This window comes from Cataglyphis hispanica, chromosome 12, assembly GCF_021464435.1.
Source record: "Cataglyphis hispanica isolate Lineage 1 chromosome 12, ULB_Chis1_1.0, whole genome shotgun sequence".
Classification (NCBI taxonomy): domain Eukaryota; kingdom Metazoa; phylum Arthropoda; class Insecta; order Hymenoptera; family Formicidae; genus Cataglyphis; species Cataglyphis hispanica.
Window position 1 is genome coordinate 7521128 of NC_065965.1, and position 18088 is coordinate 7539215.

An 18088-nucleotide genomic window follows, 5' to 3' on the forward strand; every position below is an offset into this window, starting at 1 on the left:
GCTATCGTTTAGTTAGTCTACCGCTTTTATTAATACTGTTATTTTATTTATGAATTTTCAAGACATTTTATACATTTATGTAAATTATTTATATAGTAAGCATACGTATTTCAAATAAGAGAACAAAAGGGAAAAGTATTTGATATAGCCAGTGGCAGTGGCTACTCTCTCTTCGCTTTACACCGGCTATAAGCACTGAAGCATGCGGACATTGAAAGGAGGAAGCGTGCGCGAATAAGTATTGTACCTGTTTGGCATTCGGGAAACTGGAGATGGTTCTTGGATGTCTAACTTGCTGTATAATTTTAATCGATTCGCAAATGCCTATACAGCAAAATCACTAACATGTCCGTGTTCACTTACGTGTATTATTGTTGAAAATGGCGATTGGCGAATCAGCAACTCTTATTTTAATCGTGTTTATATATTGTATACATATTTATGAGAAGATAATATATTTCTAGGAAAAAAAAAAAAAAAACTATGAAATGTTTCCCACATGAATGGACGATAATTTATCGAAGACTCAACTCGATCTACTACATCTAAAAAATCGAATTTTTTATCTATACAAATCTGATATTTTTTATGTGTACATTATTAAATTTTTTTTATTTTAACTTCTATAAAATGTGTGATTGATTGAAACAATTTAGAATCGTATGTATGGAAATAAAGATCAACGCTTAGTGTGTAACAAGATCGAGACCGGAATTAAAGACCGGTCAAAGCGAGTAAGCGGATTCTCGCGTTCGAGAACGCGGTAAACTCGTGCTCGTGATCTTTCTTTTTTTCTCTTTTAACTCTTTTGGAGAAAGTATATATGGCTACTTGGAAGTATTCGAAATGTCATACGTCCAACATTTTCGAGAATTTATTGGACAATTTTAACTTTTGGTTAATGGTATTTATGTAGACTAATAGTAAAGTAATAATAAAACATCTACATTTTTTATTTTATTTTACGCATATTTTTATTTTAATATTTCTTTAAAAAGTTGAATTAATTAATTAAGTTTTTAATGTTTAATTTATTGATATCTCTTTTTACCATTAATTTCAATAATGTATAATTTTTTGATGTCGTATTTAGTGGTTTAGAAGATGCTTTAATTTCAATATGTAGATATATATATATATAGATATGACTATATATATATATATATTCCAAAACATACATTGTATTTTGAAAGAAAAGAAAAAAAAATAAATTTCTCTATTTTGTTGTATTTGTTAATAATTAATCTTTATAAATTTGAATGAAATAATGTTGCGATCTTTATTTTGATTTTAGAAGCAGCCTGGTACTGCTGTGTATACTGATCATCGTGATACCAGCCATATTATCGCCAGTCAATCAGTTCGATATTTCTGGTAAGTGCGTTTTACCGCAAAAAAAGACAGCATTGCGCTAATGCGTACATTACTTATTCTTGTGTGCCTTTTTTAGCGCAATGAAATTAATTTTTTGCAGCTTGATTTCGCCATAAATTCACGTCAATCTTTACGCAATGTTTGTATTGTAATTCATTTCAATATCTTAACGATAATGCGGTTGAATGTACTTAAGCATTGCATTTTGTATGCGATATTTCAATGAACTACTACTTTCGTAGTAAAGTCTCTTTAAACCTTTGCTCCTCTAAGCACCAGATTGCTCCTCTTGACATATACTTTTTATGAACATGAATTCTCGCGTCGCGAGTATAACAATTAAAAATAAAATATCCTCTAAAAGAGATATGCATATACGTTTCTTTCCGTATAACTAATTTTTTAAATTTTTTATTTACTTTATATGGAATATAATAAAAAAAAAAAAAAAAACATATTTGTGTGCAAAAATTCAATATACATATTAATACCGAAATATATTAAAATATTTGACGGAATAATAAATGAAATAAAATGCAACGTATGTATATACTTCATATACATATATAAGAATATATTGTTTTAGTAAGGAAATACATGTAAAATCGCATGCATAATATTTTCTGAATATCGCATTGACAGTATAGTTTTATTTTGTCATTCATCCGGGAATATATTGTCGAAATGTTCATTATGTAATAAAGGGAACAGGTTGGTATTACAAATTTGAAGGAAACGGAGAACAATAGTGAAACTGCTCTTACGTTGGCACATAAAATAGGAAACATTCGAATCAATGTAATGTGATGTTACGTCAAAAATCAACAAACAAAGGAAATTCTTAAAGATTTTAATAAGTGTAGATAATTATTATTATTTACTCGTACACCAACCTGATATCTTTTATTCGTGTATTTTCATCTTTTCTCGTGCACGCGCTGATTTATGGCAATTAATGGCAATTTTCATTTTGAAGTAATATGTATTTATAAGATGTCATGGATTTTTTATCTTTAATTCTTAATTATTTCAAATACATAAGCAAAATATGCGCTATTACAAACTTTTATCCCTGTAAGTTTTCTTTATAAAAAAAATAATTACACCAATTAATAATATTTTAATGAGCTTAACTTGTGAAATATATTAATGTGAAGAATCAAATTTATATATTGTTAAAAATTGTACGTTATAATTATGCATGATATAATTTACAAATTCAAATAGTTTACAAAATGTAAACTATTTTATACTTGATAACAATATATATAACACAATTTTTATGATTCTGATAATTTTCTGATTTTTATATATGTAAATTAAAAGACATAAAAACTCGTGTAATAATTTGTACTTTTGTTCATTCATACTTTTGTTTACAGAGTATGTTTACGGAATAGATCATGATTTACAAGCGAGAGCACGTTCGGCCATCGAAGCGGAGAGATTCACCTATCGATTGTAAGTTATTCTGTATTTCTCTCTTAAGAGATATTTAGAAGGAGATCCTTGTGCAAGTATTAAAATTCATTAAAAATGCATCAGAGTGAAAAGAAAACCCATATATTCTCAAGTCATGTCATATGATTAACAATTTAATACAGTCTGGTTCATGTTACTTTCATAAAGTGCCGATATAAAATTTCACAAATTTTTCATCTTTATATAATTTACCTATTTTAATAAAATTTACGATAGAAGGAATGCCGACGAAGGTCGTAGCAAGTGCCGCCGAATGTATAATGATCGGATCGAGAAAGAAAAAAGGATGTCATTGTAAGCGTCAAGGACAGACAGACATCTCTCTCGACTGTCTATATAATTAATGAAAAATTGATTTTCTGATGCGCAAAAAAAGGGATGTTTACCTTCCAAGCGGATATAATTTTTCTATTATTTATACGACATCATTAGGGAATAAGGATTATGAAAATATCTTTATTAATACTGCGATATCAATTTTTTTTTCCTCTGAATCTCTGAAATTTGTAAACGAACAACATTTGTAATTTGAATAGAATATAATTTATGTTAACGCAATACAACAGTTTTATAAAGATATTCATATAGGATTTTAAATAAACTGTTACTTTCGAGAACAGTTTATTTTAAATACCATATAATAAAAGAAGGGAAAAATATTGTAAGCTTGATATTTTCCACTATTAATTAAAAAAAAAAAAAAAAACAGTCCAGCATTTATTTAATCTTAAATAATTCGATGTTGCAAAGCAAAGAAAAACTTGTATATCAACAGCTCCATCAATTTTTCCAAATCCGACAAAACGAGTTTTTCGATAGTTGTCGTACTGTTGTAATGGGTTGGCGATATTAGCGACTGACAGAATGACGATGGTACTCATGGTCATGGTATAGAGCATATCGTGTGTTTATGTCTATACATATACACACAAATCTCGTCTTGTGACCGACAGCCTTCTCGAGGTCGAGGAAAGGGAACACCGCCGGCGATAGTTGTACGAGAAATCTTCCTCGTGACTGAAATACCGACGCTGATCGGTACCTTTCGTCGACCATGAAAGTAAAAGCGTGCTCCGAGCGCGAGAAAAAGAGGGAAATGGAGCAGGAAGAATGTTCGAGTGGGATTGCGTTCTTTCACATCGAACGGAAGAGAGTGTACAGATTCTAAGGAGAAGGGCATCCCAAGGAGAAGAAAAATTTATTGATTGCGTTTTGCACTGCCATGACAAATTTTGTTAGTAATTATATGGACGGCAAAAAAAGATTTAATATATGAACGCTAATTTTATTAGCTAAATATAAAAGTTATTCCATTTAATTGGTAAACTGATCTTTTTCCGTCATTAAAATAGTGCGATGGTTCTGTTGCAAAATGTATTTTTGATATAACGCAGCAAAATACTTTTTTCTTTCATGCATATCGCAAAATCCAAAAAGTAACTTCAATTTTAGTATAGCACTGCGACGATAGCAATTATAAAAAGGACAGAAAAGCAAAAGAAAAAAGGGGAAAAAAGAGGAAAAGAGAAAACAAAAAAAGAATATGTTATAAAAAAGTGAAATGTATAATAGATAATAGAAATATATATATATATATATATATATATATATATATATAAATTGAATAATATCCGTCAGTTCTTATCATGGGAGCTTACATATATATATACTTACATGGATTTCCTATAATGTTATCGTTCGATCGATCGATTATATCGATTGATTGTTTATTTAAAAATTGCTCAAATTTTTTTTGTGATTTTATTTTCTTTCTAGACGCGCAAATAGAATACAGCCAGCAAACATGACGTGTAGGATTCGATCGGAAAGGCCATGCCCGCCAAACAAATACAGAACACCCTCCGGTGCTTGCAATAACGTGAGATATCCTGCTTGGGGTGCCCGAGGTTCTCCGTTCCTCAAATTACTACCATCGGAGTATTCGAATGGTAAGGAAAACGTACTATATTTTTACGAAAGCATTTTGCTTAAAATAACTGTTAAATGTAATCGTTTGTGTGTGATACAATATTTTCCGAATAATTTCTTCCGCGTGCACACGCTCAATATTAATCAAGGCTTACTATATGACACATCACACCGCGCATCGATAATTACGCAGCCTTCCTCTAAAGCTGCAACATCCTCTCGCACATATATATTTATGTTAATATCAATTTAAGAGAGTACAGCCTTTTTAATAAAATTTTTACCTTCATAGTTTCTTTTCATACTCGAGTGACAGTTAATTAATATTTACAATGTATCCATTAATAGTATTATTGTGTGCTTCTAATATTCTTATTTACAATCAAAGTTTTCTACGATTATTATATCAAGAGAGATTTATATCAAAATAATTATTAAGATACGTAGGTTGTATGTATGTACATATAATTATGTATATTTGTATATAAATATATAATAATTATGTATATATAATAATATATTCCTTTAAAGATTTTAATTTTGATGATAATTAATTCAATGTTTATCAGATCAACAAAGGCTTATTGTAATATCGTTATAATATTCTGGCGATTGCATGACTACGGTATCAAGAATGGAAAGTGAAAATTGGAACGCGCGCGTGCTAGTTCAACGTTACACGAGAGCGAGCCTAGATCCATTTCGACGAGCTCGTTGGCACAGCCGATACGAGACGCGAGGCCTTTGAAAATGCGGATTAGCATGCGGGAAGGCGCGCATGTGCTCGAGGGTTCATTGAAATAGAGAGTTCCGCGAGTAGGTTACTCCCCTCCCCTCCCTCTCTCACTTACCTCTACATTAATTGCGACATCGGTCCGCGAACGCTTGCGAATACTATAAAATAATAGAGGATTCCACTTGCGATCCGCGATTGTATATACCGGCCGTGCGTTACGTGCTTGCGCCGTGTAACACTCTTTCTTTCTCTCCCTCTTTTATTTTTTCCCGAAAAAAGGTCCCTTTTACTTCAATGATTTCTTTCTTTAGCTACTTTTTCACCGCGCTACGAATATCGATTTATTTTGCTGTCGATCTCTCTCTCTCTTTTTGTCTTATAATTTTATTATATCTTCTATCCTATGATTATTTACATATATATTTATTTTTAGAATATGACATATTTATTATCTTTTATACGCATAACAAATTTAGAAATAAGGATCAAAAAAACTGATTTCTTTTCTTCCTTATTTCTTATAATATATAAAATAGCGTTTAATATATTAAAGAAATCGAATACTTTGTGTGTAATATAAAATGAATGAATAAAACGTGCAAAAAAATATGCCTCTGTATAACTGTATGGTTCGATATTATCACGACAAAAGATCGTGAGTTATTCAAACTCCAATTAATTCTCTGATAATATTCTTGTGATAATTCATCCAAAACTTAATTAAAATTCTTGAATTATCTGGAATCAGACTTTTAGCGATATTTAGTTGCATATAGAAGAAGAGAGAAAGGCAGACAAGTAATGCTCATCTCCGGGAAAAGAATCCAAATGAAAATATAAAAGTGAGGAGGAGACCGAAGAAAGTGACTATGGTCTGTCTTCTCGGTCATGGTAGTTGCCAAACGGTACCTTTCAACGTCGCTGACCCCAAAATACCTCAATGGTCATTGAACGTCTTTCTGTAAATTTTCATTGCGTTTTTACGCTAGAGTGATCATCCGAGAAGATAGGCCTTGTTCATTACCGGAAGAAAAATTATCTTGCATATATTCTAAAGAGAATCAATCCTATAATATATAATTACATATATACTCTCTTTACAATATCCAATATCTAACTAATTTCTAGAAATTAGTTATTTTAAATATAAATAGTACAAAAATCAGATTATTATAAAATAAAGTTGAGAATTTTCGACTAATATTCACTCGGCTATTGCGCTGCTACTTGAACACGCGAGAATAATCATTGGTATATGCACTTTACGACAAACTATTTTGAATTACAATATATATTCTCTTTCTCTTACGACATGATGCTCACGTATATTACGGTAAACTTGCGATGATATAAAAAAAAATGCTCAAGTTTGTTTGTGTCTTTATAAACATATGCAAATTGCCACAAGTAAAAAAAAGAAAACGCAATCTATTAAAACATTTTCTTTTCAATGCTTGCAAATATTTTTTTCTGTTTGCAATATAGATCAATCTTTTGCTAATGGGAGCGATGAGTGTAAAAAAAAACTGTCTGTTTATAATCTATAAATAGTTGTCGTCGGTCGTCTTCACCGATCCGTGAGCAAAAACGAAGAACGACATGTCTTCGAGTCGCGCGCATGACGAATGAAAGAACCGCTTCGATTGTGTAGGAAGAAACTGCGGCACTGTGTAACACTTACTGCGTGGTCATTAAAGAGCGACGCCTGTGCGTAACCATGACACAGAATTTTGACATACATTGTACTTTTCGAGACCCCCCACAAAGAGCCGCCTTCTCGTCGGTAGCATTCACATGAATCATCGTGCTTGCGCTCGCATATATCGAAATATTATCAATTTTGTGTAATTTTATCAATCAATGTTATCAGAATGTGTATTTAAAACATCATACTTTTTCAAAATTGTGATTATTGAGAGAAAAAACTTAAGTTTTCAAGTTATTTGAATGTAACAATTATCTAAATCTATTTATTTATTAATGCTGTTTATTCTTACGAGGAAAGAATCGCGATCTCCTCACTAGCAACACCTACCCAAAGAAGAGACCGCTCTTGCTCATAGAATACAAAAACAAAATTAATGTAGATGATAGATGAAAGTTGTTTATTCGGAAAATACGTTTCCTATTACAACTAATGTTCTCTATCTAGGTACATATGTTACAAGAGTTTTCTTCTGATCCTTAAAATTTGGATGAATGTGCGTTATAATATTCCATTTTATTTCATTTTATTCATTAAAACTTTTTTTTATTAATATATTTTTTTATAAAATATTTTTTATAATTTAAATTTTATAACAATTTAAAAACACATTTCTTTGACAAATAATTTAATTTTTTAATTTCTATATAATTTTTATTAATAAAAACAAAAGAAATTTAAAATAGAGATGTTGAATCGTTTATAAAAATAATAATTTAAAAAATTTAAGCATTTTATATATATAATTTAATAATACTCCAAGCATTAATAACGTAATATTTCGTTTTACAAAAAATGATAAATAATAAATTTCTTTACATTTTCGTATTAGGCATCTCGAGACCACGTCAATCTGTCGGCAGTCATAGTCTACCTACATCAAGCGATATCATCTCCAGTGTTTTGACATCCGTTCCAAAGATAGGAAGTCACGAGGGTCTGACTAGTCTCTCTGCAGTTTGGTCGGAGCTGGTACTACAAGATATCGCTGCAACAGTGCATTCCGTGGGTCCCGAAAATGAATGTTGCACAGACAAGCGACGCCATCCGGAGTGCTACGAGATGCGCGACGAGAAATTTGGTTGCAAACGCTATTGGCGATCGGTACCGAGTTTGACAGTGTACGGTTGTCAATTCGAGACGAGAGAGCAAATGAACGGCGTTTCGGCGTATCTGGATGGTTCTGGCATCTACGGCGTCAACGATGACAAGTTGCATTTGTTGAGAACGTATGAGAATGGCAAGGTTAATCTAAGTGCTTGCGAACTATGTAATCAAACTGATCGAGATGCGCTTCACCTGCTGCATCAGGTTCTCCTGCGCGAGCATAATCGCATAGCGGAGAAACTAATGGAGGTGAACGTGCATTGGGACGACTCGAAAGTGTTTCTGGAAGCGCGTCGCATTGTCATTGCGCAGCTGCAACACGTCACCTTCAACGAATACATACCAGCGATATTGAGGGAGGCTGCGCTGGTCGATCCCGAGCTTAGACCGCTCGCAAACGGCTTTTATGCCGGTTACTCGTCGTCTAACAAGGCAGGCACATATCACGCGGCTCTAACAGCTCTGCGTGCTCTTGCGTGGACGCGCGCTGATAAAAAAGGCAGCATCGAAGATCATGTAACTGCGCCGGCCAATCGTGTCGGTTTCGCAGCTGCGTCGGATGCGGCCGTTTGGTCCGTGCATGAGGCGCGAGATCACGGAATACCTGGATATGTCAAATTTCTGACTGATTGTTTGGGAGAGAACATTAAGGTAAGCTTGATGATAAAAATAAAGATTTTGCGATGCGTTATTATTTTTTTCTTTCCTTTTCAATTTTACATTTAACTTTTGATTAAATCTTTAGTTAATCACAGATGAAAAATTAATAGTCTTATTTTGAAATTTTTTTTAAATTACTAAGTAATTTTCTCTAAATATTCTCCTTAAATCTAATAAAATTTAATACATCCGCATTTTTAGTTATTTTACATCAACAAATTTATAAAATATGGCAGAAAATAATTTGAAAAAAAATTAATTTTGAGCAAAATGTTCTTTACAAAAATTGAAGTAATCATTTGAAAATTTGTTTCTAATAGATTAAAAATTTTACGAATCTCGCCCGAGTAATGCGATTCGAGCAAGCGCAATTGTTGAGCCGGATCTACATGAATCTAGAAGACGTTGATCTTATCGTGGGTGGAATCCTGGAAACTCCAGTCGCTGGTGCCGCGGTCGGTCCAACGTTTGAATGTCTTCTTAAGAAGCAATTCGTGACGATAAGAAATTCCGATCGCTTCTGGTATGAGAATGATATTCCACCGTCAGGATTGACAGCGATGCAACTGACCGAGATTAGGAAGATGTCTCTTGCTGGCATTCTATGCGCGAATACGGATATTCGCAGGATACAGCCAAGAGTGTTTATCCGGCAGGATCCATACTTGAATAGCAAAATCAATTGCGAGCAGTACGAATCGTTGAGTGTTGCGGCGTGGATGGAGGAGCCATTGCCACTTCCAGTGATGCAGCACAATTCGGTAAGCACGAGCACATATGAGCCGATGCGATCCGTGCCGGAGATTAATCCACAATTGCTCGCTGCCGCGGTGAAGAGAGCGGAGGAAAAGTTGATTGAGCGTAAGCAGCTAGAGTACAATGCTTGGCTGGAGCAGAAAGTCGTTGATCCCAAATCGGCTGCCGGTACCGCGGCCAGCTTTTCCAAGGCTAACAAAGATGCTTTGCTACTCGCCAATTCGTCCATCATATACGAATTGGCCACGAACGAAATTCTAAACAGCGTGCATGATCTTCGACGCAAGAAGCGCCAAGTCTTTGACAATACGGAGAATGTCCTGGGATTTCCCAATGCAAACGAATTCTCCGATTTGTTGCAAAATGTCGACATTTCCGGCTTTCTGAATCACCATCACAAACCTACCAATCATGAGGAAGTACAATGTCCCGTAGATGACGCTCCATGCGATCCTACTACGCCCTACCGAACTTTATCGGGTCATTGCAACAATCTGCGTAATCCTAGTCTCGGTAAATCGTTGACGACTTTTGCTCGTCTATTGCCACCTGCTTACGAGGATGGAGTTTCCAAACCAAGGAGCACTTCCGTTACCGGTGCACCGCTACCGAATCCTCGAGTAATCTCCACCGTAATTCATCCCGACATCTCGAATTTGCACAATCGCTACACGTTGATGGTGATGCAGTTTGCGCAGTTTTTGGATCATGATTTAACGATGACACCCATACATAAGGGCTTTCAGGAATCGATTCCCAGCTGTCGATCATGTGATTCGCCACGTACCGTTCATCCCGAATGCAGTCCGTTTCCAGTGCCGCCGGGCGATCACTTTTATCCTACCGTGAATGTTTCATCTGGCGCACGCATGTGTTTCCCATCAATGAGATCGCTGCCGGGCCAGCAGCACCTGGGACCGCGCGAGCAAGTGAATCAGAATACCGGTTTCCTAGACGCATCGGTGGTTTACGGCGAGAATTCTTGTATCTGTAATATCCTACGCGGTTTCAATGGCCGTATGAACATTACAGTGAATTCGAGACGCGGTAGGGATTTGCTGCCACAATCAGCGACGCATCCGGAATGTAAAGCCCGATCGGGATTTTGCTTCATCGGCGGTGACGGCCGCGCTTCGGAGCAGCCGGCATTGGCTGTCATGCACACTATGTGGGTGCGTGAACACAATCGCGTGATGGAGGGCCTGCGGCAGGTAAATTTCCTCTTTTTTTCTTTTACTAATGTTTAACTTGACTGAAATAAGAAAACTCAATACTCGTATATACATGTATTTTTATACACTTTTTACATGTATAGGGCAGATAATATGCGAATATATTTCCAATCTAGGACTATATGCAAAAGATAATATAAAATATATATAATAAATTATATAAAAAAATTTATATATATCGTCCATCTTTTTTCTGAACTAATATTATATATTATTTATTAAACACAGGTGAATCTTCACTGGGACGGAGAAAAGTTGTTCCAGGAGACGCGACGCATCATTAGCGGTATGCTGCAGCATATCACATACAACGAGTTTCTTCCGAGGATCCTCGGCTGGAATGCCGTTAGCCTGTATGGTCTCAAGTTGTTGCCTCAAGGTTACTATAAAGAGTACTCACCTACTTGCAATCCCAGTGTGCTCAATGAATTCGCTACCGCGGCCTTCCGAATCGGCCATTCGTTATTACGGCCGCACTTGCCGCGTATGGACCGCAACTATCAGAACATCGATCCGCCCATTTTATTGCGCGATGGATTTTTCAATCCAGATATGCTTTACCAGGAGAACATGATAGACGAGATGATATGCGGCTTAATGGCCACGCCGATGGAAACATTAGATCAATTCATCACCGGCGAGGTGACCAATCATCTGTTTGAGCAACATGGTATACCGCATTCCGGCGTGGATCTGATAGCCCTGAATATTCATCGCGCCCGCGATCATGGATTACCATCGTATAATCACTATAGAGCGCTCTGTAATCTGAAGAAGGCAACTACATTTGAAGATTTGTCTAGGGAAATGGCGCCGGAAGTGATAGCTCGCATGAAGCGCATATATGCCTCCGTAGATGACATCGATCTGTTTCCAGGTGGTATGAGTGAGCGACCACTTCAAGGCGGTCTAGTCGGGCCCACCTTCGCATGCATTATCGCCATTCAGTTCAGGCAATCGAGGAAATGCGATCGTTTTTGGTATGAAACCGATGATCCGAATATCCGATTTACTGAGCATCAATTGGCAGAAATCCGCAAAACCACCCTGTCCAAGGTGATGTGCGAGAACATGGACCATCAAATGGATATGCAAAGGGCGGCGTTCGACCTACCCAGTAATTTTTTGAACCCGCGTGTACCCTGTAGCTCCATGCCCCATATGGACTTTTCCGCTTGGCGAGAGACCAGACATGGCTGTCAGATTGGTGGGAGAAACGTCGCTGTTGGTGAATCCGGCTTTCCCACACCTTGCACCAGTTGCGTTTGCACTGCCGAAGGCGTAAGTATATTGCCCGGATAAAAAGAAATATATGTATACAATTTTGTTTATTTCAAATTTCAATAATCGACAAGCAAGAAAATAGCCGTTTATATTCATAATAAAACATGATAATTTAAATGACAGTTTCTTTCTTGCAAACGCAGGATGTCAGATAATGATTGATGGTAGGAGGAGAACGAGTAAGAGTCAAAATCGCATGTCGGTACCAAAAGATTCATGTTAATAATACATATATGTGGTTGCTCGCTAAATCTATTTATTTAAGGAGATATCTGAGGATTTATTTCAATTTTGTCTACTTTCAAAACTTTGCTATCATTTGAGTCATCATCCTAATCGTTAACGAGATATTGTAGAATCTAAAAAAGATTTTTTTCTCATCTTTCAGACGCAATGTGCCTCGCTGAGGGTCACAGATTGCAACCAACTTTTACGAGAAGCTTCCCGAGAAGCGATTTTGCGCGATGATGTATGTACCGCTCAATGCGGTTTCGTCCTAGCAGCTACAGACACTACCGCGAGGTTACAATTTACCACGCCCAGTAGCTCTGGTTTTCCCGGTTTTTCGCCGCATACGAACAATTTGAGAAGTTCGCCAACGCCGGCTACATTCAACGGTTTTAAACTGCCCGATCTTTCGCAGTTTATAGGTTGAGTCAAAAGAGATGGGAAGACTTAAAACTCGTAACACGTTTACTGATTGTATTGTATGCAAGAAACACACTGCCTCTTTCCTCTAAGAGACTGTATTATGACAATGCGATCCCAAAATATAACCAGTCGGTCGTGCTCAAGCTCAATATTACAAAAAATTAAAAAAAACTTAAATACAAGGGAAAGAGAGAGAGAGAGAGAGAAAGTGATGAGCAGGTGAGCATATTTTGAACGTAATGTGAGAAATTTATCGGAAGGAAGAGTACCTGTTGGAGTGTAAATATAGATGATAAGGCGTAAGTATTTAGTTTAGAAAGTGGAGAAAAAACGAGATCGCATCGTTGAAAAATAAAAGAGAGCGGGAAAACATGCAAACGCATGAGATATTAATCTTTTTAAGCGAAAAATAATATGTTAATTGAGCGTATAAAAGAACAATAAACAAGGACGATTCGCAATAAATTATCATGTTATACAATGTGGTAATTATCGCGAAAAGTAGAATCGAAAAGGTACGTATAAGATATACGTATCAGATGGATGTGCAGTCATGTCGGAGTCGATTTACAAATTTTGATATTGGTGGAATCGGTATGAAAATAAAAAACTGAAAATGTTCGTTTTGAGCTTGTTTTTCTTTCTCTCGTTACATCTCTAATTTTGTATTATAATAATGTGAAATGTATAATGTTAATAAATGTTATTATTTCTTTTTTTTCGTCATTTTCCTTGTAATATAAATAACGTGATATAAATATCGTGCACGCATGTGCCTTCACGGATCTTAAAGTTTACTTTTTTTAGACTTACTTTTAGTCTGAAATAAAACGCAAATTCAGTGAAGGCTGACGACTTTCTAAAAAAATGCGTTATGTACAGGGAATTCGTGGGGCACACCAATGACCCATAAACAAAAAAAAAATATATTTGACAGTTTCATTTGCAGGAAATCCATCCACTCTGTCAAGTTTTGGTCCAATTGGTCTCTTTATGGACTTTTGAAAAATGTCTGGAGATTTTCTTGTTTCTTTAAGGTTTCAGTTTAATTGGCAGGAACTTCTTGTTTATTATTGACCATGACGGTGTTTTCTTGTATCGCAGGCGTTTGCTCTACGCAACGCCAAAGTCCATAGGTTTTGCCAACTATCGTCTGCCATAATCTCAAGGTACCGTCCTCAGATCCACTGGCATACAATTCACCATCCGGTGAAAAGCGTACACAATGTACAGGTCCAAAGTGTCCCTTAAATGACTCTAAGAGACAAATTTTATTATATACAATTAAATTTATCATTATATTAATGAGAATTGCGAAATTTAAAAACGTGACAATCTCACCTAGTTCTGCACCTGTATTATAGTCAAACTTGTACATTTTAAAGTCTTCCCCACCACAAACAAACATATTACAATCCGGATGTAAGCTGGCACTATTAACTTGAGTCGGAACCGTAAATTCCTTTATCTTAGTTAATCTGATAAAGAAATTTAAATATCAAAAAAATTGTTTTTATATGAAACAATGTATCATTGATGATTTTCATTATTGTGACACTATCAATAGATGATGACAATAGAAAATGAACAATTTAATATCGTTGTTTGTACAATAAAGAAAAAAAATATACATACTCTTTACTATTCCAAAAGGTAACAATATTAGAGTGAGTTGTAGTAATGATGCTACCATCCTTAGATACCTCCATAGAACTTGGAATTGCAGGAAAATCTAATCTCTTAATTTCTTGCCCACTATTTCTGTCCCATACTCTTAATGTCTTATCATCTGCACAAGTAATTAAGGCAGAGTTATTATCGAAGAAAGTGACATGCCTAATACCACTTGTATGACCTGAAAATATCTATAAAGAAAAAAAAAATTATATTTCAAGTATTAGTAATTTTAACACTGTTACTAGTTCATTGTAACATTATTTACTTGTGGAGTTGCTTCTGGTTTATTAAGATCATAAATGCGTATGAGCTTTTCATAAGAGCCAGTACATAAATGATTGGAGTCTGTACTAAAGTTGACCGATTTAACAATATGTTTGTGTTGAAAAGAATGGATTTCTTCTCCCTTAATTGCATCCCAAACTTTAGCATTGAAATCAGCTGCACCAGTTGCAGCTCGAGTAGCCTGTGGATTTAGCGCTACACCCCACACTGCCCCTTTATGTCCTACAAATGTACCGATCCAATCCCCAGTATCACCTTGTCGCAACATAGGACTGCCATCTGAAAGAAATTATTGTTCAAAAATATTCCATAAAATATATATATATATATATATATATATATATATATATATATATATATTATCTATATTATCTATTACATGTATATAACATATAAGATTTAATATCTAATAAAAACAAATTTCGCAAATATATGTTTAAATGATATTTACATCATATTGCGAATAGGTATATCCTACTTTATAGAAAATGTTTTAAAAAGAATAATAATTTTCTTTCATTTTATATTTTGTAAAATATAATTATCATTTTGTGTAACAAGTAATGCTATAATACAAGTTACTTATAGTAGGGAAATCTTTTGGTCAATATTACAATTAATTAAGGTGTACGGTCATCATCGAATACGTCGCTGAAGGCATAATCGATTATGTTTACAGTATTAACACAGCAAATAATCTCGCTATTTGATCTTGAAATATATATCGAATTCCCTTCGAATTGCTAGTGCACGAAAAGGTAGGGAGGTAAGTAGGTAGATAGATAGGAATAAGAGAGCACGCGATATCTAACCTCGAAGTTGCGGAGCCTTGGGCCTTGGGCGGTCAGAAAGAATTGGGCCAAGGCGATCGAGAATCGAATATACGAGAACGAAACGATTGAAAGGAATGAAAAAATCACGACATTGTGCGACGGATCTTATTCGAATGACGATTCGGATTCTACATTACCTTTGCATGCCGAAATAAGATAATATCCGGACTCGGTGACATCAGAGAAGGCGAGATGAACCACGGGCCTCGTGTGTCCGCTACATGTTAGCGGTGTTTGTCGTAAATTGGCCATCGTATTATCACTTCTTCTTTCCTCTCACCGTCGTCGACGCGTTTGTCTACGACGATATTTACGACGTTTGTACGATTGACGAGGCCGATAAGCGAGCGAGCGAGCGAGCGAACAAGCAGACGGACGGACACGGCGGCGATACGTGCTGTAATGTCTCGAGCGATCACCGAGACTTTTAATTTCTTCGTATACACTAAACTACCGCTTGTCAACCGTCGCAGTAAGCGGATGAAGCTCGACTGACAGTGACGCGTTGCATCTGGTTGTACCGAATCACTAGTACCGATCACCACGTACCGGCAATCAAACTCAGAATGCTCGAGTCTCGAGCTCGAGGGCCTCGAGGCTCGAGACTCGAGACAGGAAGAGCGTCGCACGTGCGCGGCCTCGTGTTGTCGCTGTCCTCGTCTTCCTTTTCTTTTTTCTTCTGTCTGCGTCCGTCTCTTTGTCTCAATGTTTTATTTTTTCTTTTCCTCAAGGTACCGTGATCATTATCTATTCGGAAAATAAGGGTTGATGTATGAGATGTGTTTATTTCAATTTTATTGTGTAAATATATTGCAACTTTTATGCATGTTGCAAGTTCAAAATTGACGATGTTTTGATACAATTTTTAAAGGATATATTATAAAAAGTGTGTATGTGTATATATATGTATAGATAAGGAAGAGGAGGGAGAGAGAGAGAGAAAAAGAGAGATTTTATATACAAAATATAAGATATTTTTACTTATTCGCGATACGCAGAGAGGATTCAATTAAAATCAGAAAATGGAATACAAATGTATATATATTAGATATGATATTTGTAACAACAATTAAAGTAAAAGCAATGAAGAAACAATTTTTATTTATCTCATTTCGTTTTTTTTTTTTAGACGGAAGAATTGCTCTTGCAATTTAATCAAAGAATTATTGTGAAGCACACATCGCAAGAAAAAAAAAGAACATGTTGAATGCCGTTTAAATTGCCAACATAATCAAAACAAATGAACGGGTATATTAAAATGACATGTGCGTTACGCGTATAATTAACATGTTGTACGCCACGTGACAATTTTATTATATAATACAAAATTTGAATGTTTTGCACATTTTAAACAATCAATAACATTGAAAAACAACAAGAAAAAAGAGGTAAAGTAAAGAAAATTAAAAGGGAGAGCAAAAGAGAGAGAGAGAAAGAGGAATAGATCTGAGATTTAATTTTTTTAGTTTTCACTATGTTATATTGTTTTATATTTCCTCTTTTAATTTCTCTTCGCTCTGCTTTTTTAATTTATTTTTTACATTAAACGATCTCTCCTTCAATCGTGACCATGAATTAAATAGTTCTCCCTCCGTTTTTACATAAGTGACCTCAAGCACATTTTGTAGAATACGTTTTTTACAACGTGCCTCCACTATTAATCAGTAATCAATCCATGTACGAAGAATATGGAAGAAATATAAAAAGAATTTCGAATGCAATGCTAACAAATGCATAAATTCGTCCCAGAAAATCAATAAAGTTATATTTCATCGAGATATCCTATCATAATTATATACATATATATGATAATTTTTCTTTTTACGCAAAATATATTTCTCTTATTTTATTGATGATATCAATACATAATAATAGATATAAATAGTTAGTTTTTCAGTTAGCACTTTTTGAAAAACATTGGAAAAGAAATCAAAAGTTGAATTTTTTATAAAAAAAAATTATGCAACTAATACACTCTTGTGTATGCTCTCTCTTCATGTTAAATATAATTTTATAATTATATAATATAATTTATTGATAATATCAATATCTTGTATTTATATACACAGCTTGTGTTTGTATACACACATTTTGTGTTTATATATATATATATATATATATATATACACACGCAAATATATATATATTTATTTATTTAAGTACAAAACAAGATTTCAAAAACTTAATTATTATACCCAGCATAAGCCGAAATAGCTCAGTTGGGAGAGCGTTAGACTGAAGATCTAAATGTCCCCGGTTCAATCCCGGGTTTCGGCAGTGCCATCCTTTTTTTGTACATAAAGATAGAATTATATTGCTTTAGCATATACAAAGTGTTTGTGAAACAATAATATATATATTTTTCATAAGTAAATTT

At 34.8% G+C, this 18088-nt stretch overlaps 2 protein-coding genes and 1 non-coding gene across 4 annotated transcripts in view; 2 read left to right on the top strand and 1 right to left on the bottom strand.

The window, feature by feature from the left end:
- LOC126853542 (peroxidasin homolog) overlaps nt 1-13098 on the top strand; it is a 33589-nt gene extending 20491 nt beyond the window's left edge. For both annotated transcript variants that reach the window (XM_050599380.1, XM_050599379.1), the window contains 7 exons: nt 1295-1374; nt 2757-2835; nt 4633-4805; nt 8059-8984; nt 9314-10960; nt 11210-12262; nt 12654-13098. In XM_050599380.1, coding sequence (XP_050455337.1) covers nt 4661-4805; nt 8059-8984; nt 9314-10960; nt 11210-12262; nt 12654-12920 — 4038 coding nt within the window. In that variant the 5' untranslated portion in view covers nt 1295-1374; nt 2757-2835; nt 4633-4660 and the 3' untranslated portion in view covers nt 12921-13098. The remainder of the gene's footprint in view (nt 1-1294; nt 1375-2756; nt 2836-4632; nt 4806-8058; nt 8985-9313; nt 10961-11209; nt 12263-12653) is intronic.
- A 435-nt stretch (nt 13099-13533) lies between these two features.
- Nucleotides 13534-16328, bottom strand: LOC126853545 (serine-threonine kinase receptor-associated protein). Its single transcript, XM_050599383.1, has 5 exons — nt 15849-16328; nt 14859-15157; nt 14552-14781; nt 14258-14394; nt 13534-14173 (listed from the first exon to the last, which is right to left on the bottom strand). The coding sequence occupies exons 1-5, from the start codon at nt 15961-15963 to the stop codon at nt 13962-13964; spliced, it is 993 nt and encodes a 330-aa protein (XP_050455340.1). The 5' UTR covers nt 15964-16328; the 3' UTR covers nt 13534-13961.
- Nucleotides 16329-17915: 1587 nt separating this feature from the next.
- Nucleotides 17916-17988, top strand: Trnaf-gaa (transfer RNA phenylalanine (anticodon GAA)). Its single transcript has one exon. It is a non-coding gene; the product is annotated as a tRNA-Phe (tRNA).
- The last annotated feature ends 100 nt before the right edge of the window (nt 17989-18088 follow it).

Coding starts and splice junctions, on each gene's coding strand:
- LOC126853545 (XM_050599383.1), bottom strand. CDS start 15,963: ATGGCCAATTTACGACAAACACCGCTAACATGTAGCGGACACACGAGG. Junction 15,158..15,848: donor TCTTATTTCGGCATGCAAAG/GTAATGTAGAAT, acceptor AATTTCTTTCAG/ATGGCAGTCCTATGTTGCGA. Junction 14,395..14,551: donor ACCTTTTGGAATAGTAAAGA/GTATGTATATTT, acceptor TTTCTTTATCAG/ATTAACTAAGATAAAGGAAT.